This window comes from Drosophila suzukii, chromosome 2L (assembly GCF_043229965.1).
Source record: "Drosophila suzukii chromosome 2L, CBGP_Dsuzu_IsoJpt1.0, whole genome shotgun sequence".
Taxonomy (NCBI): domain Eukaryota; kingdom Metazoa; phylum Arthropoda; class Insecta; order Diptera; family Drosophilidae; genus Drosophila; species Drosophila suzukii.
The window spans coordinates 16,627,664-16,653,869 of NC_092080.1; the positions used below are offsets into that span (position 1 = coordinate 16,627,664).

The 26,206-nt window shown below is 40.7% G+C and overlaps 4 protein-coding genes and 1 non-coding gene across 9 annotated transcripts; 3 read left to right on the forward strand and 2 right to left on the reverse strand.

The window, feature by feature from the left end:
- The first annotated feature begins 364 nt into the window (after nucleotides 1-364).
- ihog (interference hedgehog) lies at nucleotides 365-3,724 on the forward strand. Of its 2 annotated transcripts, none has more exons than XM_017076889.4 (2): nucleotides 365-690; nucleotides 767-3,724. In XM_017076889.4, exon 2 carries the CDS (start codon nucleotides 780-782, stop codon nucleotides 3,405-3,407), a length of 2,628 nt encoding a protein of 875 aa, XP_016932378.3. In that variant the 5' UTR covers nucleotides 365-690; nucleotides 767-779; the 3' UTR covers nucleotides 3,408-3,724. The 2 variants fall into 2 exon arrangements, with proteins under 2 accessions (XP_016932378.3, XP_016932387.3); XM_017076898.4 differs by having other exon boundaries at nucleotides 770-3,724.
- A 361-nt stretch (nucleotides 3,725-4,085) lies between these two features.
- On the forward strand, nucleotides 4,086-7,130 carry Fgop2 (Fibroblast growth factor receptor 1 oncogene partner 2). Its single transcript, XM_017076941.4, has 2 exons — nucleotides 4,086-4,243; nucleotides 4,317-7,130. Exon 2 carries the CDS (start codon nucleotides 4,384-4,386, stop codon nucleotides 5,350-5,352), a length of 969 nt encoding a protein of 322 aa, XP_016932430.3. The 5' UTR covers nucleotides 4,086-4,243; nucleotides 4,317-4,383; the 3' UTR covers nucleotides 5,353-7,130.
- LOC108011654 (myosin heavy chain, cardiac muscle isoform) lies at nucleotides 6,993-21,321 on the forward strand. Of its 4 annotated transcripts, none has more exons than XM_017076853.4 (16): nucleotides 6,993-7,129; nucleotides 9,217-9,431; nucleotides 9,491-9,561; nucleotides 10,467-10,672; nucleotides 11,190-11,383; nucleotides 11,444-12,437; nucleotides 12,899-13,111; nucleotides 13,174-13,516; nucleotides 14,305-16,015; nucleotides 16,444-16,546; nucleotides 16,617-16,787; nucleotides 16,957-17,421; nucleotides 18,164-18,679; nucleotides 20,456-20,683; nucleotides 20,747-20,986; nucleotides 21,050-21,321. In XM_017076853.4, exons 2-16 carry the CDS (start codon nucleotides 9,250-9,252, stop codon nucleotides 21,113-21,115), a joined length of 5,703 nt encoding a protein of 1,900 aa, XP_016932342.3. In that variant the 5' UTR covers nucleotides 6,993-7,129; nucleotides 9,217-9,249; the 3' UTR covers nucleotides 21,116-21,321. The 4 variants fall into 4 exon arrangements, with proteins under 4 accessions (XP_016932342.3, XP_016932359.3, XP_016932351.3 ...); XM_017076870.4 differs by lacking the exon at nucleotides 13,174-13,516 and adding an exon at nucleotides 13,744-13,834; XM_017076862.4 differs by having other exon boundaries at nucleotides 10,485-10,672.
- On the reverse strand, nucleotides 17,614-17,686 carry TRNAR-CCU (transfer RNA arginine (anticodon CCU)). Its single transcript has one exon. It is a non-coding gene; the product is annotated as a tRNA-Arg (tRNA).
- LOC108011736 (uncharacterized) lies at nucleotides 21,051-25,848 on the reverse strand. The gene is made up of 2 exons (XM_017076964.4): nucleotides 21,428-25,848; nucleotides 21,051-21,371 (listed from the first exon to the last, which is right to left on the reverse strand). Exons 1-2 carry the CDS (start codon nucleotides 21,572-21,574, stop codon nucleotides 21,366-21,368), a joined length of 153 nt encoding a protein of 50 aa, XP_016932453.3. The 5' UTR covers nucleotides 21,575-25,848; the 3' UTR covers nucleotides 21,051-21,365.
- Between the last annotated feature and the right edge of the window lie 358 nt (nucleotides 25,849-26,206).

The following is a 26,206-nucleotide window of genomic DNA, read 5'->3' on the forward strand; positions in this document are numbered from 1 at the left end:
AGTTATATAGTGCTTGGTTTTGCAAAGCGGGAATAAAAAAAGGTATATCCTCTTGTGTTATGTGTATTGTTCGCCAGGTGAAGTCAAGATCTATAAGAGTTATAAGAAAAATGTGAGTTTAATGACTACAACCATGAAGGACTCTATTGTTCACCTATTGCTAAGAAGCACCCACTTATATACCAATACACATATACCAAACTGTATAAAAGTAAATATATATTTTTCATATGAGCTGTTATTTCTTCGTCGAACATTGCTGAGGCCCACTGTAGCTCGATGAACCAGTGAATTTGGAACCAGCGATTTCCATCGGTTCGCCGGCGAACGAATCAGTGCAACTGAACCAGCGTCGCGGTTCCCATTCCATCTCCAGTTCCAGTTCCAGCATCCCCACGGAATAATAAATGCCATTGTTTATTTGACTTGTTGAGTGCATGTGCTTGTCCGGTGGCTTCGAGGGCCGATCGAAATCGAAGCCCGAATTAAAGATACAATGATTTTATGGAGCTACATCGTTAACGTGTAATGTGCATTAATAATTTAGGCCCACGACTCAGCGCACACACACCTGCATACATACATATATAAGCCATAAGTGATGCGCGATAGCCGAGAGTGAAAATTTATAACTGCGCAAACGCAAACGCGTTTCTCCACCTAGAACCAGTCGAAAAACCCAGAAGCAAGGTGAGCTGAAAGATTGACTAATGTTTTGTGATCTGGAATTAACTGACATTTTCGGGTTTACCCCCGCCATTTGCAGCAGCCCCCCACCAATGACGCCGCTCACATCCTCGCTGCTGCTCCTCTCGCTGCTGACGTCGCGGCTCGAAGCAATTCCGGTTTTGGAGAAGACCCCCGCCCATCCTGCACATCCCGCTCACACCGCCCATCCCTCGCCTGGCGTGCGAATTCTTCGCGCACCCGAATCTTTGGTGGCGCCCCTGGGAGACGAGGTGGTGCTGGAGTGCGAGACCAGTTTGCAGCCAGAGCGTTTCGAATGGACTCATCGTGCTAGCAAATCACCAGGCGCCGGATTCAAGTACTTTCGGACAGGCACGGCCAAGGCGAATGTCACCCAGGAGGCGGCCATATCGCGGCTAACGATTCTCGTTCGGCCGGACACTTTGGGAGAGTACCGATGCATTGGCTGGTTCGGTCCACTGGTGGTCACCTCCACCACAGCCCGCCTGGAGCTGGCCAGCATTAGCCTGATGGGTAGCCAGGAATCGGAATCGCCCCTTCAATGGCGTGTGACTGCTGGAAACTCTGTCCTCTGGTCTTGCGGACAACAGGTGCAATCCAATCCGTCTGCCAGTTGGTCCTACTACCGAAACGGAGTGGAAATCAAACCAGAGTTTGCCGGCACGAATGGAAATCTGTTTCTAAGCAACGTATCCTCTGAATCCTCAGGCAACTACTCCTGTCAGGCCACCAATCCTGCCTCTGGCGAAATAATTCAGCTGGTCGGCTCGCTGCAACTGCAGGTTACACCAATCCAGAGGTCGCAGAGCAAATCCCCACACTTGCTCAAGGGACAGCCGAGCTCTCAAGTAATAACCAGCCGGGAAGGTAGCTCGGTGCTGCTGCTATGTCCTGGAGTAGGATCACCGCCACCCACTGTTGTCTGGAGCAGTCCCGATGTCGCTGGAGCAGTTAAGAATAAGCGTTCAAAAGTTTCTGGTCATGCTCTGGAGATAGCCAACATTGGAGTCCAGGATGCAGGCACTTATATCTGTTTCCAGGACAATGGTGTTCGTCATGCGCTGGAGCACTATATACATGTGCGCGTAGAGCAACCGCCGCAGATTGTTCGATCACCATGGACAAATATAACCAACGAGGGCGAGCACTTGCAGCTGGATTGCGAGGCCACGGGAGTGCCTTCGCCACAGATCTATTGGCTGCTGAACGGACATAGCAGTCTTGATGATACGGAGGCTGAGCTGAGCACCAATTCCCTTGTATTGCACAGTGTCTTGAAGCGTCATGCCGGCTACGTCCAGTGCTTTGCCCGGAATACTCTGGGCGAAGACAGTGCCGGTACCCTACTAGAGGTGAATGCCAAACAGATACAGGAACCCCGTGAATCGGGAGGAACCCACCGTCCAAAGCCGAACCAGGGAACCAAACTGAAGCAGATGTTCCCACCTTCTCCGCCAAACGTGACCCGACTCACCGACGAATCTGTAATGCTCCGCTGGATGGTGCCCCGCAACGATGGATTGCCCATTGTGATTTTCAAGGTGCAGTACCGCATGGTTGGCAAGCGCAAAAGCTGGCAGACCACCAACGATAACATACCTTACGGGAAGCCAAAATGGAACTCCGAGCTGGGCAAGAGCTTCACGGCCTCGGTGACAGATTTAAAGCCTGAGCATACATACCGCTTCCGCATCTTGGCCATTTATTCAAACAACGACAATAAGGAGAGCAATACCTCGGCCAAGTTTTACCTCCAGCCAGGCGCAGCTCTTGATCCGATGCCAGTGCCGGAACTGCTGGAGATCGAGGAATATTCGGAAACGGCGGTGGTGCTGCACTGGAGCTTGGCCAGCGATGCGGATGAACGACTGATTACAGGCTACTATGCATACTATCGCCCCTCGTCATCAGCTGGCGAATATTTCAAGGCTACCATTGAGGGTGCTCAGGCGAGGAGTTTTAAAATCGCTCCCCTGGAAACGGCCACCATCTACGAGTTCAAGCTGCAGTCCTTTAGCTCTGTCTCCGCTTCCGAATTTAGTGCCCTCAAACAGGGACGAACCCAGCGTCCCAAAACCAGCACCACGGAGGAGCCTACCCAGCAGATGGGCGATTCTACCACTCCCAGTCACAACGAAACGTTTAGCATGAGTCCCATGCTGACGGGCACAATTGGCGGCGGAGCAGTTCTTATGCTGCTTTTGATCAGCACTTGTTTGTGCGTGTGCCGGCGGAGGAATTCCCGAGACAGAGGAAACAATCCAAACAAACCACGAATGGCGGAGCTGCGGGATGATTTCGTGCCACTTGGAAACTGCTCTCCCACCAAGCAGCGCCAACGAACCCGTCACATTCACATCACCCTCAATCCGCTGGCCCAACAACAGCAGCAGGCGATGGAGGAGAAGAACGACACGGACCAGGATACGCCCTACTATCAGCGACCATCCAACTACGATTACGATCCCGGCCTGCGGAGGATGTCCTCCTCCTCGCTGCGTCGCTCACAACGCACGCTGGAACGTGCTGGCGGCAGTAATGGCTCCAACAACGGCAACAATAACAATCTGAATCAATCCGCAGAGGCGGGTCTTGTCGACAATCCCGGAAAGCCAGGACGCGTACTCATCAAGCGACCTCGGCTGTCCAGTCGCTCCGAGAACCTTTCTTCCGGCAGCCTCAACAGCGTGGGCGTGTAATCGCAATCTCGTGATCTTTTAGTCTGTACATCCCTACGCCCGATGTATTATGCTATTCCTCTACCTCTGTTTTATCTACCACTTTGAATGACAAAACCTTTGCTGTTTGTACTTATACGAATACCACCTAGAATTAAGGTACTTAAATAGACATTACTAGATTTATGCATGCATGATCGTTTAAGAACATAGCATTATGTCCATTCTATGGTTAAGTCTTCCATGTTTCGCGATAAGATCAAAATCTGTACTGATAGCTTCATAACGACTTTTACAAAAATGACAATAAAGCTTGTTAGCTTCATCTTTAACATAAACCGAATTTTAAACAATATTAAATTAATATTGAAATCAATTTATGGATTATGGAACCAGTAATTGGATTTGATTAATGTTATAATTCTAAATGGTTTATAAAGAATTTTCAAAATTCGGGTATTGAAAAGGATCATTAAAATTCGAGAAAGAATACAATAATAATACAAATTATATGGTAATAAATAGTTATTTATTTAAAATTAAATTTATGTTAGTAGCTGTCAAAATCGTTTAACTTAGATTAAATAACAAACACTTCATGGACATCATTTAATTTTAAATTTATGTGTATGGTATATTTACGGTATATCGCGTAAACAGCAGTATTTTTTACGCGTCTAATGGTGAGGCGTTAGGGATTTCGTAGCACTCAAAAGGCGTTTGGGATTTAATAAGCTGTCAGCTAATAATTGGGTCGTCGTCAAAATTTCTATTAGTATCGTTTTTACATATTTCGGCATAAAAATCAAATGAAGCGGCTACGCTAGAGAAGAAGCTACTCCAATCCCGCACAGAACGTAAGTCAACTCCTACTGACAAACGTAGGACCCAAAAAAAACACAACTGTAAGCATTCTCATTGTTTTTCCAGTGCCAGAAGCAGAGGGCCTGGCCACAAAAACAAAAGAAATCCTAAAATCGTAACCAGACGAGGCAGGATGTCGAACCTATCCGTCGGCCAGATGATAATGGACGCGCAGCGCATGGCCAACCGGGTCAAGGACCTGGACGCCCTGGGCTCGGCGCTCCTCGAGGAGGCGGAGACCAACAATCGGCTGGTGGAGAGTCTGCGGCAGTACCAGGACGACATCGAATCCCTCAACCGCATCTCGAACAACAAAACCAACGCGGACATGGTCAATCGCATCCAGCAACAGAACATCAATAGCTCAGAGATCCTCAAGGAGAACCGTGAGCTAAAGATCTGCATCGAGGACTACGAGCGGGTGATGGAGCTGATGATGCAGAAGTACCGCGAGCACACCGTCTCCAAGGTTCTGGACAGTAAGTTCAACTTTAAGGAGCTGTACAATGAGCGTATGTGGCAGGTGATACGGGAGCAGCGCGAGAAGATCAACGAAATGGCCGCCGTGATGCAGCGGGCGGCCAGTGTGGACGACGGCATGGTGCAGCGGGAGCTGCAGACCATATCCCAGCTGCGCCTGGAGAACGAAACGCTGCGTGAGCTGCTCCAAATCTCCAAGCAATACGGCTCCGCCCAGCGACCAATTCGGGAGAGCGATCACCTGCTGGAGGAGAAGGCCGTGCAGACGGACAGCATTGCGGACGACTCCGCCGACGACCTGTCCATATCAGGCGCCTCGGTGGAGAACATGAACAACAACTCTGTTATCCAAATGTACAGCAGCCCGGAGCAGCCGGTAAAGGCTGTCCCCGCCGCCGCCACCAATAACTCATTCACCACTGCCCCAGTTCAGAGTCAAAATGACACTCAAGCTCCCATTGTGACGCCTGAGACGACGGCGGCGCCGCCGGCGCCGGCTGAGGAGCCTGTGGCCAATGAGAACAACAACGGACCTGCTGTCAACCCAACCAGTGCGCCACCGCCAGCGACGACGCTAATCGAATCTGGCGAGGATCAGGCGGCTGTAGCGCCCGCAACATGATAGGCGCTGGTGCTCTACGTTGTTGATTCATTTTGTCTTCATTTCGATCGGCGCGCTGTTCCATCATATTTACTCACCCACTCACAAAACAGCCTGCACACGAAGAGGGCACACATAACCTGCATTAGGTCTTAGCGATTGATAATCTCTAAGTAATTTATATATAATACGCATTGCAGCATAATGTCCATACGCATTGTAAACAATGAAGTTCATCATTAAAAACAAGGTAAACCCAATCACTCACACAAATGTAATGTACAATGTACTATGTCGATTTTATGATTTCTAAATAAATTCCATAACGAATCGAGGATTAACCAATATTTTGAGAATTTGTATTATGTCAAAAGAATGTACAATGTAACTGCATACATTATGTAATTTAGTGTAACTCAGATTACAGTCACCTAAGTTACACGTTTTCTAAATTAATACGCAAAATAGGCTAGAATACACTCTCATTTGTACACAAAGATTATGTTTATTAAAGCAGTATCAGCATTTATAAGCCAATCAATTCAATATGAATAAGAAAGGGAAGAGGTTAAATAATTCATTGGGTATGACTCAGAGCTCTACGAGAAAAGCCAATCAGAACTCGATAAACTTCCACTTAAGTATGACTACACTAATCATTAAAAATGACCATTTTCCATGAGCCCTGAATAGTCATCATAATTTCTTACATTTTCTTCAGACAATCAAGTATTAAATGTATAGAAATATTTATTACAGAAGTATAATACGTTAACTGAATTCTAGTAATTTTAATTACATTTTTTTATTTTCTGTATAACCTGTATTAGTAAAAGAAGAAATTGAACAATGATTTTTAAAGTCGAATATAGTTGTAATTTTGGTAAATAATGCATTAAAGAATATCCTTTAAGGGTTCATTAACTTGAATATTTGAAAGCCGGTATGAGCGTGAAGATTTTAAAATGGTTTTCGAACACTTTCGAACAAATCCCACTGATTCTCTTTGCCGAAATCGAAATCGTTTCTCTTCAGGAAAATACTTTACCTCGAACGACTGGTAGTTTAAGCTTTCAGAAATAATTTAAATTTAGTTTCTCGTCGATTTCCAACGCGTCCGCAACCCAAAACAGTGCCAAGGAACAGCGCCCGGTTCGCATGGCAGCTATCTATATAAGTATTTCGAGTGCTCGGGCGATCGACGGTTATATTAAAGCTATATAAATATATATATATATGTGCGGGTCTGTGTGCGTGCAAGTGATTCAAGTGAAAAATCGATTTTGGAAACGTTGCAATGCACGGATCGTCTTGAAGATGATATAAACAAATATGTTGTAATATCTAACGATATTTCCAAAAAGTCTTGCATTTGAAATCGCTTGAGAAGATTTATGGGTGGTGGTGCGCTGCCATTCAGCAAGAAGAAAACTATGCTATTTATAAAACACAGCTAATTTCTGTGGCCGTAAATGTTTTGTATAAAGTGAATATTCCAAAATTAAATCAAACAAATCGCGAGCGAGGCTATAGTTCTTTGTGTGATCGAAAGTGAACGAAAGGATTGGGATTCGGATTTGTAATTTAAATTGGAGTTTCGATCCTATGAAACCAATATCTATGGTGTAATCGGCAGGTAAATGCCGTTGAATAAAACAAAGCAATACGCACAGAATCCCGGCGGTTACGCAACCCAGCTGAAAGATCCACACCATCCAAATCCGCATCCACATCCAAGAGGCTGGCCCCATTCCCCGTCGTCCAGCCGCAAATTATTCTAAATGCGGAAGTATTTCGTGTGAGTCGACTGCGTTCTAAATTAAGTCACACATTTTGCAAGTACCGCCGTCGAAAAACAGAACGCTTCGGATGAAAATAGGTTAAAACGGTGATAATTATTTATAAACGCACTAGGGATTTGCAGCGATCAAAAGCCAGAGAGAGAGCGAAGAGAAAGGAGTGGTGAAAGCTCCTTGACTTTCTCTTCAGCTCGCTCTTACGTCCGAGTTTTAATTTTTCCCAAAAAACATGCGCAAGCGGAACGAATTCGCCTGCGCAACATCCACCTGTGCCAGTTTGTTTGGTTCTCTTCATCAATCGATCGCTCTAAAAATATACAATAGACGGATACATATTTGTTATTGTTTATATTTACCATTTCTCTATCCGGTTGTTTACTGTTGGTAAATAGTGCATTGCTTGAAATTACAAATATGGACAAATAATTTTTTGATAAGTTAACCTCAAAACAGAAAAATTTTTAAGAGGTTAGAAAAGTAATAGATTGAGAGAAAAATTTGACAGAATCGTGTTAAAACAATTTTCGTACAAACTTTAGTTATAAGGGAAGATTTATATTTCTTATGTTTTTTTAGACACCTTAGAACAGACCAGGCCCTAATAAAAATAAGTAAAATTCAATTTAAATCATTAAAGATGTCTCCCAGATATAACCAATTTTATATTTTTTTGAATAAGAAAGATCGAGGTATCCGTATGGCTTTATCTCGGAGCTAAGTAAATACTTGTGCCTTGTTTGTGATCCAAACATTCATAAAACTGGGACGCGGTAGAAAGATATCAGATCCGAGTAACTACCCCTTTAGAAATGGAAGTTTTTTTTTAAAGTTTGTTGGAGAAAGTTTAAAAAAGTCTTTATATTGATTATGGTATCCAAATAAGTAGTAACGAAGCAAAAAGGTCATGCTGTTGAAAATGTTTTATTTAGTATGTGATTAGACTTAAAATTTGCGATTATCCAGATTTTATTACCCAAAGAATTCGAAACCCTGGGGACCGATTTTGGTTTTCATGCAGACGAAAAAAGGGACAAAGGTTTTAAAACTTTTATAAATCAATGTATCGTTTGCAACATGAATTACTCTAAAAAGTAAATAATTTTAGATCTCCGAAAAATTGAACAACCAGAAAAAATATAATGTGTATGTAGTACATACGATAAACAATTTTCATTAGTTTCAATCAATGTAATATTAAAGGGATTGTAATAACTTTAAAACGTTATTAAAAGCTTATTAAGACAAGTGCTTGAAGAGAATATGTAAGTTCTTTATTGCCAATAGTTAATGACCAAATCAATGGCATTGATCTACATCTGCTTTTACATGTATATATAAAAAATACAAGATACGTTAACACCATCTGTCAAACCAGCCAGCAATGCGATTTAGATTCAATGGCCAAGTGAATGATAACAAATAAATGTTCTACTATTTGATGTACGTGTACAAAATTCTTTTGTTAACTTGGATCGTGGCCAAAAATTCCACTGTTTTGCACAGTAAATTGGGAATGTTGATCGTGCGAACAATACATAGAAAGATGCCAACGTAAATCTAGAAAAGAAACCGTTCTTGTTTTCTAAAACTTTTTACAAAATTTAGACCTACAAATGTACTTAATAAGAGTACAAATACTAAAATATTGTTAAAGAAGCGTCTGTTTACCATTGAGATCTAACATTCAATACAATCAACTCATTTTAATTTTTAATTTATGTACATTATCTTAGTTTAAAAGCCTTATTTGTTATTAAAAGAAAGGCACTTTACATAAAATTATGATTTCAACTAGATCTTCCACTATCGTTTCCTATCTTTTATGATAAGTCTTATCATTTAGCAAATGAAGAAAAAAAAAACTTAACACTTTAAATGGCTGGCACTAAAAAATCAGAACCCAAAAAAGGGACCTAAAAATTAAATAATATTTGGGGATCGGGGCTTTTGGAGAGTCTTTTAAAAAAATGTATTTGTTAGGGTTGGTTTCACAAAAGCACTACAATATATACATATGTATGTTTAGAACAAGCTTTTTACTTTAGTGATGAGTCATAATATATTATTTTTCAATTTCCGGTTACAGGAAAAAAAAAGCCGATAAGTTGTTCGAGAACAGATGCATCATCTGTACCCATCGCTGAAAGGCGATCAGCTCTGCCCCCTCGGCTTTCACCCCCAGACTCGGTATCCCACGCGATGTAAGCGCTGCTTCCGAGATTACAAAGAGCATGGAGCCCGAAGAGCCGGCGAGGAGGTGGCCGCCTCCTCGCCCAATCTCTCCGATGCCCAGAATTCGCGGTGAGTCCTCCAAGTAGTTTAAGTAACCAACCAGAACAAAAGTTATACTTTTTCTACAGACCCACTTCAAGGACGTGGACTTCAACTCAGAACCTAACCAGTGCAAACTCAACCAACGGCAATGATATAGGTATTATAAGGGCTCATAACCATTAAGAAAAAAGTAGAACACCATTTAAAATGTAGATCATTACTTGCCAGAGTTATTGAATTCTTTGTTTTATGTTAAAGAAAGCTAGAAGCTTTTTCAACTCTTCTGTATGACTTGAGTGTTCTCATAAAAAAATCAACCGTTACTCCCATTGATCTGCATTTATTAGAGGCTTAATCTTTGTAATAGTTATGTATGTTAAGTTGATGGTCTAATTTTTTAACGTAGACATATTTTTTGTGTAACAGTACCAATTTTTTTTCGGTTTATTTAATCAATAAACTCAGTGGTTATCATTAATATACATATGTATTACCAATTTTTGTAACGATTTCCCAATATCCATTTCCATTTTGCTATAAGGAAAAAAAGAAAACTGGTGTTAAAAATATTTATGTTTTAGTTTAACCCCAATGCAATGGAATGTTAAATTGGAATATTTTTCTAAACCTATACGAATTGGTCAAATTTAAATGTTTTCAAGATTGAGAAATCGTTCCACCATCATTTACGTAGATTTTAAGTTGCTAAAAGTATGTTACGAATCTTAATCAATGTGTTTGTCTACTTATCTCTCTCACTCTCACTCTGCGCTTGCACAAAAAATCAACACCAACTGTGCCATCTCTGTCTGTCTTTGTCTATCTCTTGTTTTCTCAACACTAATCTCTGCATTCAATGAACCGTTAATGCTAACTATACTACTACCATGCAACGCGTGAACTGTACTGTGCTCCCGCTCTGACTTTATCGCTCGTTCTGTGGCATCCGTTTGTCTCACTCTCGCCACCTGCGAGCACAATCAAACGCTAATTGCAACTTGCAACCTGCAAAACGCAACTTGCACCTGCATGCACGACACCTGACGCCCTTACTGAACCCAGTTGTCCACTTCAATGTAGAGCTGAGGAAGCGTCCGCAGTCGTGGGCCTCCACGCCGGATATCGACGAGCCGGACGATGTCGGCCGTCGCCCGCAGGCTCCCGCGTCCACCAGTCGAGCAACCGTCGCCGAGGATCACAATGTGGCTGTCACGGTGAAGCTGCCGGTGCCGCCACGACGCCACACTACCGCCTTGGACATCAAGGAGGTAAGATATGGATACTTTTAAGTGGAGCTACAATCTAAACTGCGGCTTGTAGCTGTTCAATTTTCTCTTAAAAAGCAGTGATCACCAGCAGAAGTAGAGTATAAACACATCGGTTATGTGTGTCGGCAGAGCTGCGACAAAGAAAATGAGAGCCCATGGGATACTCATACTTTTACTGCTGATGACCACTGTCATATAAGCTAGTATTAAACCATTTTTGTTCAAAGCTGGCATTGTACAATCCGGTAAAATATTACAAATTTACTAAGTGGGTCATAGACTATTTTGAATCCATCACTTGAAGTTTTATTATATTCTGATCAAATTAAAAATCATACCGATCAGACGACAAAATGCTTTCAAGGGAAGAACGTGGTCAAACTTTTTAAATATGTTTTAGTTCGCATAAGCTCTGTTAAATCAGTTTCTAAAATTCCATGAAGAATTTTAAATTTTAAGCTGTTATCTTAACCAAGATATATAATATTCTTCCGTTTCTCTCCAATATCCTTTATAGGTGGAACATGCTCTAACAACGCCATCTCGTGTCACCTCCTCACCCAGTAAAACTTCAAGTATTCCAGATGAGTTAGTCATCCTATCGACAGACAGTTTAGCGGAGCGTGTTCGCAAAATGAATCTTCTCAAGAAACAGCGCAGTCTGAACTCCCGTGAGAACAGTCGGGAGCGCTCAGTTCCGCGAAGGGAAGAGTGAGTATTAAGGAAACCTAATCCAGTACATACTCATTATATTTTTCACCCATCTCTTAGAGAAAGCGAGTCCACAGCTGCCCCAGCACCTCCAGTGGTTCCTGATCGTCCAGAGCGCAGCAAGTCGGGAACTTCCTTAAACCAATTGCCCCAAGCCGAGCTGAAGCGAGCCGCCCTGCCGCCCAAGAAAGTGGCGGTGGCCACCACCACGACTTCGTCCAGCAGCAGTGGCACCACCTCCCTGAAAACCTCCACTTCCAATTCCGTGAGCAGCGAGATAAAGGCCACCTCCTCCTCGTCCAGTTCTTCGGCGAGCTCCAGTTCGGTTCGTCGCAAGGAGGCGGATGCAGTAACAGCTAGCAAAGAAATCAAAAGACAAACCGTTCCCGCTGCTTCGTCATCCCAATCCAACAGTAATAGCACTTCCTCCAAGAGTGCGGATTCCCTAGCCTTGCAGGAGCAGATGAAGACACTGCGACAGGATCTGGAGACGATGAAGTCACGTGCCGAGAAGGCGGAGCGGGAAAAGAGTGATATTCTTCTGCGTCGACTGGCATCCATGGACACCTCCTCCAATCGCACTGCCGCCTCGGAGGCACTGAATCTTCAGCAGAAGCTGAACGAGATGAAGGAGCAGCTGGACCGCGTGACCGAGGACAAGCGAAGGCTCAACCTGCGGATGAAGGAGCTGGAGAACAAGGGCAGCGAATCCGAGCTACGTCGCAAGCTGCAGGCCGCCGAGCAGATCTGCGAGGAGCTGATGGAGGAGAACCAGAGCGCCAAGAAGGAGATTCTCAATCTGCAGGCCGAGATGGACGAGGTGCAGGACACGTTCCGCGACGACGAGGTCAAGGCCAAGACCAGTCTGCAGAAGGATCTCGAGAAGGCCACCAAGAACTGTCGCATCCTAAGCTTCAAGTTGAAGAAGAGCGATCGCAAGATCGAGACTTTGGAGCAGGAACGGCAGAGCTCCTTTAACGCAGAGCTGTGCAACAAGGTAAAGAAACTGGAGGAGGAGCTGCGATTCTCAAATGAGCTCACCAGGAAGTTGCAGGTAGGTCAAGTTAAAGCGTTCGTTAAAAACACTGTTCAATATTTTAGGGTTTGGATTTGAAAATGTTGTAATGTTAAGACTTCAAGTATAAATTGGCTAATCTTAGGTCTTAACCTTGAAGTCGGAAAAAGCCCATATTGTATTTTTAAAAGTTAAAGCGAAATACAATAATGTTTTATACATATTTGGAGCCCTCATTTTGGTATTGAGCAGTAAAAATGTTGTACTTCTCGTATGTCCCGACCTATAATAATGTTGTAGACATATACCAGAAACGTAAATTGATTTAAGAGATTTTTTCCTTATTAATTGAGGGACTATATTATACAAACGTTATTTAACTCAGAAGAACCCCAAAGGTAGCTTTACTGGTTTCTTGGGTACTTTTCGATTTTGAAGTCCAAACAGTGGTCACATTTTCTGTGTTTAAAAAATAATCACATAAAATCCTCAAAAACTAGGCAGAGGCCGAGGAGCTACGTAATCCTGGCAAGAAGAAGGCACCGATGCTGGGTGTCCTAGGCAAGTCTACATCGGCGGATGCCAAAATCACCCGAGAGTCCCTTACGCGCGGCGGCTCTCAGGAAGATCCACAGCACCTTCAGCGCGAACTACAGGACTCCATTGAGCGTGAAACCGACTTGAAGGACCAACTTAAGTTCGCCGAAGAGGAGGTAATGCTCACATAACACACAAAAACACCACTCGATTAATCATTTGACCATTCCACGCGAAGCTTCAGCGACTTAGGGATCGTGAGCGAAAGCGGGTTAGATTCAGTTGTGGTACTCAAACTTCCTCTGAGATGCCACCAGAAACCTTGGCTTTCCCCCGGGGCACACAAACAGTGAGCCCAAACCAAAGCGATATATCTACCAGTGTGGAGAACTTGGTGACCTCCAGAGAGGCTGTCACCCAAACAGATCTTGAAACGATCAATAGAAACGCTTCGACCGAAAGGGAAATAATGCAGTCTCCATTTATGGGACTCTTTCCACCATCATCGTCCTCGAGAGTGGGCCAATCTGGGTCCCTGCTCTTCCCCAGCGCCATTTCACATGTCCTTCTGAGCGGAGCAGGTACCAAGAACCTCAGCCAGGAGGATCAGTCCTTCGATACGATCCAATCCAATGCCTTTTATTGTGTAGCTACCATTTGTAGAACCAGTTAATGTTCTTTTCGTTCTTTAGAGCTCTCCAAAACTATTTTTATCCTCGAATACGATCTCTGAATGGGTTTATTCAATCTATCTAACTGACTTGCTCATCCTTATTCAGTTGCAATAAATCAAGTTTTTGTGTTTCAGGCTGAACATATGAGGAAAAAGGTGACTCGTTTCGAGGATGAAAATGAGTCTTTGATGATGCAGTTGAAAAAAATGGCAACGCGCTCACGAAGTACGAACCAAAACCAAATGATACAACCAAGTAGAGCCTTAATTTTACTAAGTACTTAACCTTAACATAATCAAGTTTAATTCATCTAAATTTTACAAACATGGTTGTCACTTCTCTGTATTGTATGAAAATCAGATGAGTTATATTAAGTGACAACCGTGGAATTTAACCATCACTCACTTAGTCAAAGGTCACATAAACTCTAAAACTAACGTGACTTAACTATATATTTTTAATATCTTCATAACTTATTTCTGAGGATGTTTTCTTAACAAACTAACTTGAGTTTTCATGCGCTTATTAATGAATAAAACGAATCAGTTATTTGCCATTTTTTGCGGCTGCTCATTTAATTAACAGTAACTAAATAAAACAACCCCTGGTTAAGTTGTAACTGCTAGTAACTAACCAATTAACATTTAGCCAAAATGTTTGCAAATTGGTTAACTTATTTTCTGTCCTTCCTCTAGGTCGGAAGTTGAGCCCCACTCCACATCCTCATCGCCTGGCACCCGAGGTTCATGCAGATCGCGATGAGGGAATCTCCGACGAGGATGATCCCGCCGAGCTGAGAATTCTCTTGGAGCTAAACGAACAGGAGGCTTCGATCCTGCGGCTCAAGGTGGAGGATCTGGAGAAGGAGAATGCCGAGTCCAAGAAGTATGTGAGGGAACTCCAAGCCAAACTAAGGCAGGATAGCTCCTCCAATGGCAGCAAATCCTCGCTCCTAAGCTTCGGAACATCATCCAGTGCGGCTGAAAAGAAGCTGAAGACCCTCAACGAGGAGTTGGTCCAACTACGCCGGACGCTCTCCGAGAAGGAGCAAGCTGTGGACTCGCTCAAGGATCAGCTCAGCAAGCTGAATACTTTGGAAACCGAGAACGATAAGTTGGCCAAGGAGAACAAGCGCCTACTGGCGTTGCGAAAGGCGAGTGAGAAGAGCGGAGAGGTGGATCAGAAGATGAAGGAATCCCTGGCAGTAGCCCAGAGGGAAAGGGATGAGCTGACAGCCCGTCTCAAGCGGATGCAGCTGGAGGCGGAGGCCAAGTTGCCAGCACGCACCGCCAAAAGGGTCAACGACTTGACGCCCAAGAGTCACCTCAAGAAGTGGGTGGAGGAGCTCGAGGACGAGATCAGCGAAATGCGGGTCATGCTCAGTTCCTGTGATACCGATCAGCTCAAGGCCCTGCAAGCGGCCAAGGGAACCCTCGAGGAGGACCTGAGGAAATGCAAGCAGAAACTCTCCCTGGCCGAAGGTGATGTCCAGCGATTGAAGCTCCTGAACGGATCAAGCAGCAAGGTCAGCGATCTCGAACAGAAGCTAAAACGCAGTGATGAGGACACCAAGAAGCTAAACTCCAAGCTGAAGGACTTGGAGGAGAAGGTCAAGAAGCAAGAGGCTCAACTGAAGCTGGGTGAGACGAGCAAAACCAGCTGGGAAGCGCAAAGCAAGAAGGAGAAGGAGAAGCTCTCCAGCCTGGAGAAGGACATTGAGAAGCAGTCCAAGGAAAAGGAGAAGCTGGAGGCCAAGATCACCCAGCTGGATGCCGATCTACTGAGTGCCAAGAAGTCAGCCGAGAAGAGCAAGTCAAGTTTGGAAAAGGAGATCAAGGACCTGAAGGCAAAGGCCAGCAAATCGGACAGCAAGCAGGTGCAGGACCTCAAAAAGCAGGTGGAGGAGGTTCAGGCCTCGTTGAGCTCTGAGCAGAAGCGCTACGAGGACCTCAACAACCACTGGGAGAAGCTCTCCGAAGAAACCATACTGATGCGGGCCCAACTCACCACCGAGAAACAGACTCTCCAGGCCGAACTGAATGCCCAAAAGCAGAAGATCTCCGAAATGGACACCATCCGCATCGAGCGCACCGACATGGCCAGGAAATTGAGTGAGGCCCAGAAGAAGATCGCCGATCTGCAGGCCAAGGCCCTCAAGGCCGTAAATGGCAATGGGGGCGAGTACGAGCGCACTGTCCTCAAGAACAAGCTGGCCGAGAAGGAGCACGAGTACGAACGACTGCGTCGGGAGAACGAGATGAACATCGACCTGGTCTTCCAGCTGCGAAAGGATAACGACGATCTCAACGGCAAGCTCAGCGACTACAACCGGATCGAGCAGGCCCAGTCCTCGCTAAACGGACACGGAGCCAGGCGCGAGGCAGAGATCAGGGAGCTCAAGGAACAGTAAGCACCAAGTTATATAACTCGGAATTAACTTACAATCAATCAATCAAAAAATAAATTAAGCATTTTAGCTTATTTTACTTTCACTCATTTCTGAACCAATACAAAAAGTTTTGATATGAAAATTTAAAGAGAACATTAATATATCAGAGAATATACAAAAATCTAATCGTTCAGATATTTTTATTATTAATTTGTTTTCGATAAAAAACGATCTATATTTTTATGTATTTTTATTTATTACAAGACTTTATTGAATAGTGGAAGAATTACTTTAACCTGTAAGTTTCAGCACCAATTTTTAATGACACTACACTTTTTCGTTCAAGAAAAATATACATATTATTATTGCGTGTACAGTTTCAATCATTAAATTGATTATATTTTATTTATAATCTCTATAAACATTTATTTCCTTCGCCATGTAGATTACAGAGCACTGAACTGCAGATGAAATCCGAAGTGGCCACGGTTAGACTTCGCTATGAGCAACAAGTGAAGAACCTTAGCGGAGAACTGAACTCCATGCAGGTAAGAAAAAGGATATACTGAAAGAATACGCATTTCTTTAATATATTTTTAATATATTCCTTTATAACAGCGCCAATGTGAACGCTTCAAAAAGGATCGCGATGCCTTTAAGCAGATGCTGGAAGTGGCCCAAAAAAAGATTGGCGACCTCAAGGCCAACAATACAGGAAGACAGAGTCGCGGCTCCATGCACAGCAGCGATGATGATGACAAGAGCAAGATTGCCTATCTGGAACAGCAGGTAGGCCGCGAATTCTTCAGGAATTTAAAAACATATCTTTAAGTGCGTAAAGTGCCGGACTCCCTAGCCGCGAATTCTTCAGATTCGTTTTCATAGCTTTATTTACCCACATCAAATGATTTAACTTTTAAAAGGATATGAAATTATATTTAAATTTTTTAAATTCCAGATTGGAAATCTAGAGGATCAGTTGGTCGAGTCACGCCTGGAATCCAGCAAGATAAAAACGGAACTTGTCTCCGAGCGCAGTGCCAACGAGATCAAGATATCCGAGATGCAATCGAAGCTGAACGAGTTCGAAGAGGAACGTGTCATCGGATCAGGCAGCACCAAATTGCCGGGCATGAAGACCAAGCTGGAGCTCTCCTGGCAAAAGGAGCGTGAGGATCAACAGCGACTGCTTCAGGAGACCTCCACTCTGGCCCGAGATCTGCGCCAGACCCTCTTCGAAGTGGAACGGGAGCGCGACAAGGAGCGGCTGGAATCCAAGCGGAAGCTGGACCAGATCAAGCGGGCCACCGAAGAGGAAATGGAGGAGGGCCGCAAGAAGATCGCCGAGCTGCAGTGCGATCTTCTGGAGCTTCGAGATGTTCATGCCAAACTGCGCACCTCCAACGAGAAGTTAAGACGCGAGGTGAGTGTTGGGGAGGATTATTTTGATATATAAGAAGTTTAAAAATGAGTATATGTTTAAAGTCCTTACCTGTATCACAGGACTTCAGAGTTAAATTAACCTACTACTTCTTGACTAATATAAAATATACATTTACTCTAAAATATATAATAACAAAAAACATTTCTGAGATAAAAAAAATATACACCACTTTACCCCAGATGGGACTCGAACCCACAATCCCCGGCTTAGGAGGCCGATGCCTTGTCCATTAGGCCACTGGGGCATGTTATAATTGTTATTTAAATGCCTACATGATATCTAACGAAATCAAAACAAGGAACAGACTATAGTCGACTTTCAACTTTAAACATACTAAAATCCATAAAAAGCTAAAGTTTTCTATGAATATATTACTTTTACTAAAACACACGATTTAAGGATATATGTATTTATTTAGTTAAAAGAGATGCTTTCTTATCTTTTAAACACTTTTGAACGAATATTACATGTATATATGGTATACATACATTGTTTACTCATACGGAACTTAGTAATCTGAGATAATCGGGTATACAAATGAGTTCTCAAAAAATGCTTAAGCTATTCTTATTTTAAAGAATTCGATTTAATACTATTTTAGTAAACATCATCTAAACTATTAATAATATTAATGTATGTTCGAGAAAACATTAATTTATAAATAATTTATTTTAACATTGAAATTAAGTCTTCTTATATTTAACATTTCTTTTAATTCCAGCGTGAACGCTATGAAAAGGAGCTGATCAAACGACGCATGGAGGCGGATGGCGGAGATCGCAAGGTGGGTGCCCTTCTGCAGACCGTTGACGAGCTGGTGAAGATTGCTCCCGACCTGAAAATGGTTGGCAGCGGGGGATCAGCCCGATCCAGCAGCAGCTCCGGATATGACAAGAACTTGCGACCGGAGCAACCGAATGTGCGTCGCAGTCGCTCGCCATCGCCCACGCTGAGCAGTTCCCAGATCACCAGTGTCCTGGCCAGACTGGCGGAAGCCTCGGAGGAGCTGCGCAAGTTCCAGCGGGTGAACGAGGATGAGCAGGAGCGCAGCCGGATGAAGAGGAGCAATCTGCGCCGGGCTGCCTCGCAGGAGAACGATCCGCACGGCAGCACCAGTTCGGTGGCAAGTGCGGCGGGTTCTCAGCGGGGCGGAGGTCGATTGTCCCGGAATTCGTCCAACAATGGAAGTCTAATTCGGAAGAGCCTCTCGCTGGATCACTCCATACAAAGAGATCAGGTGAGCTTGGCAAAGAGATGTCATATGGGAAATCAATATTTTATGTTTGAAGATGGGCACTTGATACTACGCACACTGGGCCAGCCGATCCGATTTTTGGCCAAAAATACGTTGTTTTTTTTTAAGAAAATGACAAGACCGAGTATGGAGTCCTTTTTGTTATACATTAAACTAATTTATGCCAAAGTTTCAAAGAATTCGGGCAAGTAGTTTTTTTTTACCGTATTTTTAAAGTTAAAAATTCATCAAATATTGATGGAAATGAAAAAAAATCTAGAAGTCAAAGATGCTGATGTAGCTGTTCGACTTCTTCACAGAACTTTTAGAAGTCATTATTTTCAACAAGTAAAAAATTATAAATAGCTCTTCTGACTTACTTGTTTCCTAAAAGAAACTTTTTCGTTGATTTTTACTGCTGTTTTTAGCAAATGAGTACTTTGCTTTTCGAGTGCTTTTGAGTGCCATCCCCGAATGAAGTCATTACATCAAAAATAAATTCTTTAATTAATTTACTGAAATCGCTCATCGCCGACTCGATGCGGCTTTGCCTTAGTTTTCAGTAATTTTAGTTTTAGTTGATGGCTTAATTTGAAGTCGAACCATTTTGAGGACTTATGTATGCCCAAAGGTATGCTGCATTTCTTGTACTTTCTTCGGAGAAGAACTAAAATATATTATAAAAATATAAATGTAGCTTACATAAATACGTAGTCGAAGGCCTCGTAGCTAGCACTACCCCCTATGTTAGTATTAGTTTTTTAACCTTTACTATGATCTCAAATAAATAAATAAATAAATAAATAGCATACTTTTGTGATGACTTCAGAAAATGTCAAATTAACATTAAACGAATTAAAAAACAATATTTTTCAAACAATTTTTTTCTAATAATTTGATTATAAGAATCTAAACAGATAGCAAGAAGAAAAAAATAGAAAATTTTGTTAGGTCGATTATTAAATAAACGTTCAAGTGGGAGCCTCCGAAAGTAGCAATTTTTAACGGTTCATAAATCTCAAACGACATCATATTTTATAGTGGTGTTAATTTTTTGTAATTTGTTTTCTCTCATACTTAATCGTGTATGAAAATGGATTGAGTGCGTCTTCTAGTTATTTTTTTAAAAATAAAAAACCGAAAAGTATGTAAAATTTTCCGATTTTGGTTTGGATTATCTATACCATATAAAATTCCAATAAATTTTACTTTTAGTTCGTTGAAAAGTTCAATCTTTTAAGAGATAAATGCAAAAAACTGCATCCTTCTAACTATCCCAGGAAAGAAATTACAGATTTTTGGCCAAAAAATGAACTTTCTGGCCCACAGTGCTACGTTCCAAATTTTTAAATTCTAAAATTATTTTTGGAGGTCCTTCTGAAAATTATTTTTAAAAATTATACTTTAAAGGTGACTTCGTGTTATAATAAGAGTCAGAAGTAAATATATTTTTTGGGAACACTCCAATGGTGTATATGGTTAAAAAACTCAGCAGCTTAAAATGAATCATATTGCATATTTTAAGGCGTTTAAGAACTTTATAATTGGGACATACATTTTTTTTTGAATTTACTCGAATGGTGGTTAACCCGTATAGATTCCTATAAAAATGTTCTAAGAGACTAAAGTAAATCTGTTTTTTTAAGAACACTTCGTTGATTTATATGGTCCAAAATACTATTCAGTTTAAAAACAATCATATTGCATATGTATAGGCGTTTCAACTAGAGTTCGGCTATACATTACCTAATAATATATCAACCTTGGTTTTCCTTCTAGAACATTTGGCGCCAGGACGATGGCAGTGTGTCCTCAATGCAATCCATAGACTCCGAACTGGGTGGCCTTGTGAGGGACTCCAGCTTGGACTCTCGTCTGGACTCGCGTCTATCAGGTGGGTCCACCCAGAGCGATATACCCCGAGGACCTCGCAAGAAGAAGAAGGGCATAATGGGCAAGCTGCGTAGCCTGACCAAAAGTAGTCGCAATTCCGAGAGTGAAATATCAGTGAGACTTTGCCAAACCAAAGAAAACTCTATATTTTAAATTTTAATATTTGTATTTTAATAGATTCAAGGATCTGACTCAGATATCAGCGTGGCCAGCGACTTGAGATCGAGCAAGAAGGATCTTCGCGGCCGGCTCTCTGGGATGTTCAAGCGATCCGGCTCCAACTCCCGCAGCGAGAGCATGGAACGGGCTGGAACTGACCACAGACCCGTGGCCGTCACCGTAGTAGGTCATCCCGATGGACCTCAGCCTCGCGAGCCACCGCCTGCCAATTCCCTAACACCCCGACCCATTCGTTCTGTAAGAATAACCAACTTAAACTGGAACTTTATGTGATTTTAATACCTTTCTGATCCATTTCAGATCCCAAAACCGCCAAGCGGCGGAGCACCCACCACACCAACCACAAGACGACGCGTAGCCAAGTAGTCACCAATCGGTTAATAGGTTTCAATCTCATAGGACTCATTCTAATCGTAGCTGTAGACGTTCGAATAACCCTCGCTCTCATTGGCGCCTGAATTGCAATTTTGAATCATGCCAAGCCATCATAATTATTTGTTGTTTTTAAATAGTTTACTACATTTTTATTTGAACACTCAGCCGAAATAAAGTCATCTTTTTCAAATAATTCAGCGGAACGTGTGGTTTCTTATTACTCAAGAGGAGCAGCCTTTATCTATTTCTATAAAGAATGAAATGTAAATATTTTGTATACTTATTGCAAGCAGAAGAACCAACGTTTATGTAAACCAATCCAGCGGATAGTAGACCCATTAGAATTGGACATGTTGTATAGAAATTTCCCCAAAATGTGGTTGGCCTCTCCAAATGGGCAAAGAAAAATGTCACGGAACTGAGAAGGAAAAGAATCACGATTTCCAACATTGAAATATTTCTTTTCCCGGAAATATACTATTTATTTCCGAACTAAAAATTCAAATTTAGCTGCCATTCCGATTCCGAATCGACTTTTAAATCCCAGGAATGTTCGATCAGTACAAGACTTAAATAAAAAGAGTGAGTGACATTTATTCTATTTACTTGCAATTTATGTATATATTCAAAGTATTTTGTTTTGCTTAAAACTTGCTTTTACTTTCATGTTTTCTTTGTTTTTTTTTACACACTACATTAATTTTGTTCGTTAAATATAATTTCAAAATGTATAATTAATTTGTTGTAATTTACTTATTGTTGCTTAATCCTTTTGTATTTGTTTTCTCAAATGAATTTAACGTAAAACAATTTGGTTTCAAACATTTGTTTAGGGTTTTTCTAACAGACCAATCCAATATGCAAACAAAGAGTTGTTACAAGTTTCAATTTGATGTCATTTTGAGTACGTGGCATGTTCAAATAAACGAAATCTATTGATTGAATAGCCCTTTAAGGTTATAGGGGGGGAAATGGGAGGATATATGTGGGTTGTACGTAAATCCAGTGCGAGATACGAGACGTATGTAGGGGGTACGTTGCATTATTTATTTGTGTAGTAATTATTACTTAGCGCTTTTGCGTTTCATGTTCGTTTGTGTTACATTTATACATTTATGCGAATTTCTTTTTTGGGAGATTAACTTCTGATCAGTTTTCAGCTTCCGTTTCCTGCTCTTGTTCTTCTTCTCATAGTTAGTGTGTATGTATGTATGTGTTTCCTGTTTCTTTTTTTTTTGCACACATGTATAACTATAAATTTTTGTATGCAAATGTTCGTTTATTGGCTTGAATTTTTGTCGCTCGAATGCTTTTCGGTTGTTTTAAAAGTTGTTCGATTAGGTTTTTAGCATTATTAGTAACAATGTCCTTACTTGCGGCTCTTATTCTCGTTTTGTATGTTTAAATCCTTATTTCCTTTTTATTTTTTCGATTTTTGTTTTGATATTACTTAGGCACTGTGTTCGTATTACATTAAAGAATTAATTTAAAATTTAAATTTAGGTCTGTATAAATACATTGTAAAAAATTTCTTTAAGTTTACCGTAAACTAAAATCTTGCAACGCTATATGTATTTCATTTTCAAGTTCTCCTTGTTACTCTCAATATTTTCCTTTGTTGATGTCCTTGTATCTATGTATGTAAGTTAAGTTAAGTTAAATCCTGACGTCAATGTTTTAATTCTTAAGCACTGTACCACATTCGCCCCCAGCTGCCATCAAATGCTAATGTTAAACTCCTATTTATTCCCTCACCATCTCGATCTAAAAGTACGTTTAGAAAAGTCTATGAAATTATTTCAAAATGAAAGCTTGGAAAGTGACAGAACACGAAGCTTCCTCTCCAGTTTCCCTTCAAGTTTCCGTTTCCGTTTCCCCTTTTACAGACCCAAGTCGCAACACTTATATGCCTAAAATCGTTACAATCTGGTTTACAAGTAAGTCCTATATATGTATATGCAGTTTTTTTTAGGAGGTTTCTATGTGTCTCTGGGTCAGTCGCACGTGCGTACAACTAACTGTATCAGTATCAGTTTAAGATTCCAGTTTCCTTAGTTTCTGTTGGTAAAAAATTCAAATTCATCGAAAGTTATCTTTTTGGCTAACAAACGCTTAAATCTTCATCATCTAGATTCGGTTTCGTTTTTTTCTTATGTACCATGCAGCCTGCGGTCTAATTTGTTGACTCGGTAATTTATATTAAGTAGTTTACTTGAGTTTCATTAAAAACAAAACTGGGGAAAAAGAAATCTACTATCCATAATGTACAGAATTGGCTAAGACAAAACCGAAAATAAAATGCAATTTGAGTAAAATTTTTCGTGTGAACAAAAACCTTATACGAACTTATGTTGGTAGCCTATTCATCAGTGATTTATTCGAGTTACGAGTTGTATAGTTTCGTGTTTTAGCCTTTTTTCTGTTCAACATCGTCTCGCCTTAAACTGCTCCATTATGTTGCCTTTCGTTTACAGTCTCAATTTTGTTTTTTTGCGTTTTGCTTTATTTTGGTTATTTTGCTTAGTTTTCCTCTTTTTTTCTGTGTTTTTCCGTATTTTTGTCTATTTTGTATTTTATTATTATCATTATTAACTACATACAAATTAGTTTTTGTTCACTATTCTCTGCGTTTGTTACATTTTAAAATTACCATATACATACATACCTCGTTTCGAATTTTTGCTTAAGAACGAACGAAAGTCGGGCTTTAAAGGGGATCAGTGTGCTGTCGTTCAACTAAGTAATACATAATTTGTCTCTTAACTTGCAGGCATTAACAATTATCATTTAACTTCGACTTCTCTTAACCGAGTACGTATTTCATCCTACACAATGATCGGGAAACTGTTACTAATATTTATGTATGTTTATAAGAACGGAAACCATAAAAAATAATCAAATTGAAATACAGATACAAAACATGCCACCCACATACATATGTATACATGCCTGTTGATCTTTAATCTTATTGATTTCATTATCTTTTATTTATTTGGTTGTTCTTTTAAATCCTTGTCTTGTCCTATATAAATTTAGTCGTTACAAAAAGGTGTCTTAGGTGGAATCGTTTTGTCTTAGGAATTTAGCTTAGATATCTGTTAAATCTCATCTTATTTCAAATCATTCTAGTCTTTAATCGCTAAGAGTACTTCATTACATAAAAACAACTCTCATTTCGAGGGATTGGAAAAGCCAGGGAGGTCTCGGGGGTATATGGGACAAAACACATTTAAAATTCTAGCCGTTTAGCGTAGTTAGAAAAGGATCTGAGTGTACCGAGTTTTGGTGTGTTTGTTCAATAGATGTTCTCTTATCTTAGCTATGGGTACCAGTCGACATTTCCGATTCGTAAACAAGTTCGAGAAAACTTAATCGTAAGAATTATAGATCGAAAGTATTGATAAGTATCTAGTTCATTTCTCTCTTCTCCTAGAGCTATATATTTTATGCATATACGTATGTAGAGCTATACAATGTATACAAAAACGCATTCTCTTCAGTGATTTTGGTTTGCATTTTGGCGCATCATTCGTATGTTAGCTTATCAGTATGTTAAATAATAAACCCCTTACATTATTGATTCATTCGTGGTACCTATGATGTCTGCTCACTCGAAACGTCGAAAAGCCGAAACCAATCTGATAAAAACAAATGCAACAATAAAAAGGCAACGGAAACGATCGATAAGCTTTCGAAAACAAATCATACCGATACACAATTCTCGATAACAATCAATCAATCACGATTTTGTCATTCCGTCATTAATTGGCCAATAAGAAACCCCAACAATAATGAAGGAACAAAAGCCATATACACAAAATGACATCAAATGGGAACGAAAAACATAAGGAAATAATCTGATTTTGGTTATTTTTCTGCTTCTCTGGTGCTCCAATGTGATTTCGCCGGATGTCTGGACATGTCGAGTTCGTTCACCTCTGTTGCAATTGGACTTTTGCTGCAACGTTTTTTTCTAAAGTGTATTCATGTGTGGTGTGTGTGTTGTGTGTGTGCTGCCAAACATTTACACTTAATTTTAAATTCTCTTATTTTCGTCTCTGCTTTAGCTTGAAAGTGCAACACTTTGTTTAATACAATATTTAAATTTATTTTACCTTTAAATCGTTATATGTTATAATTAATATGTATATAGTATATATAGTTGTATATAGTAGGTTTATTCATATATATTTTTTGTTTGTTTATTACGTTTACGATGCACATATATTGTATGTAGTTCATTTTGAATAGGTTTTTACGTTTAGGTTAATAAAAAAAACAATTCATGTTGTATTCAACTTTAAAATAAAGGGTTAGTAAATGAAATTGTTTTACAATTAACAGTCAGTGTATGTGTTTTGTCTTCTAATAAATTTCTAATCGCTTGAATTAGTTTATTAATTTTACTTTAACTTCCACTTCAAACATGTTAATTCTATGCAATTAATTAATTCTTTGCAAATATGTTTCATCATAAAAACAGAAATCATACCCAGGTATATAAACCACCAGAAAATAAAAGTGTTCATCTTATTAAATTACATCAGGTTGATTTGCTGGCCATTTGTTTAAACATTATGTCAAATGGCTGTTGTTTTTTTTTTTTTTATATTTTGCACCCACAGCAAATCCTGGATGGTGTTGTTTTGATTGCTGCAGCCGACTTTACTGGAAATGCTGACCGAAACTCAAAATTCAAAGTCAAAAGCATTTCTCTCCGTGTATATGTACTTCAAACTCCACAACAGCTGATCGATCCGTTGATCAGCTAATTCTTCCCCGCGCCACGCCTTCATCTCGCCGCCCACTCGCTGACCTTGATGTGACCTCTGCGACGACAACACTAACAAAAATAAAAAAAATGGACACATACAATCACACTCAGGCACGCACACCGGTACAAAATGATACAGTTAAAAGAAAAAGATTCAAATTCAATAAATTTTCAAAGATTTTGGTTTTTTTTTTTCAAAAATCGAAACGTTTTTCACACGTTTACTTTACTCGTTTACTTGCTCATTGTTTTAGCATTTTTTTGCTTTTGTTTTGTGTTGGTTTTTTTAAAATTGTATAATTAGTTAT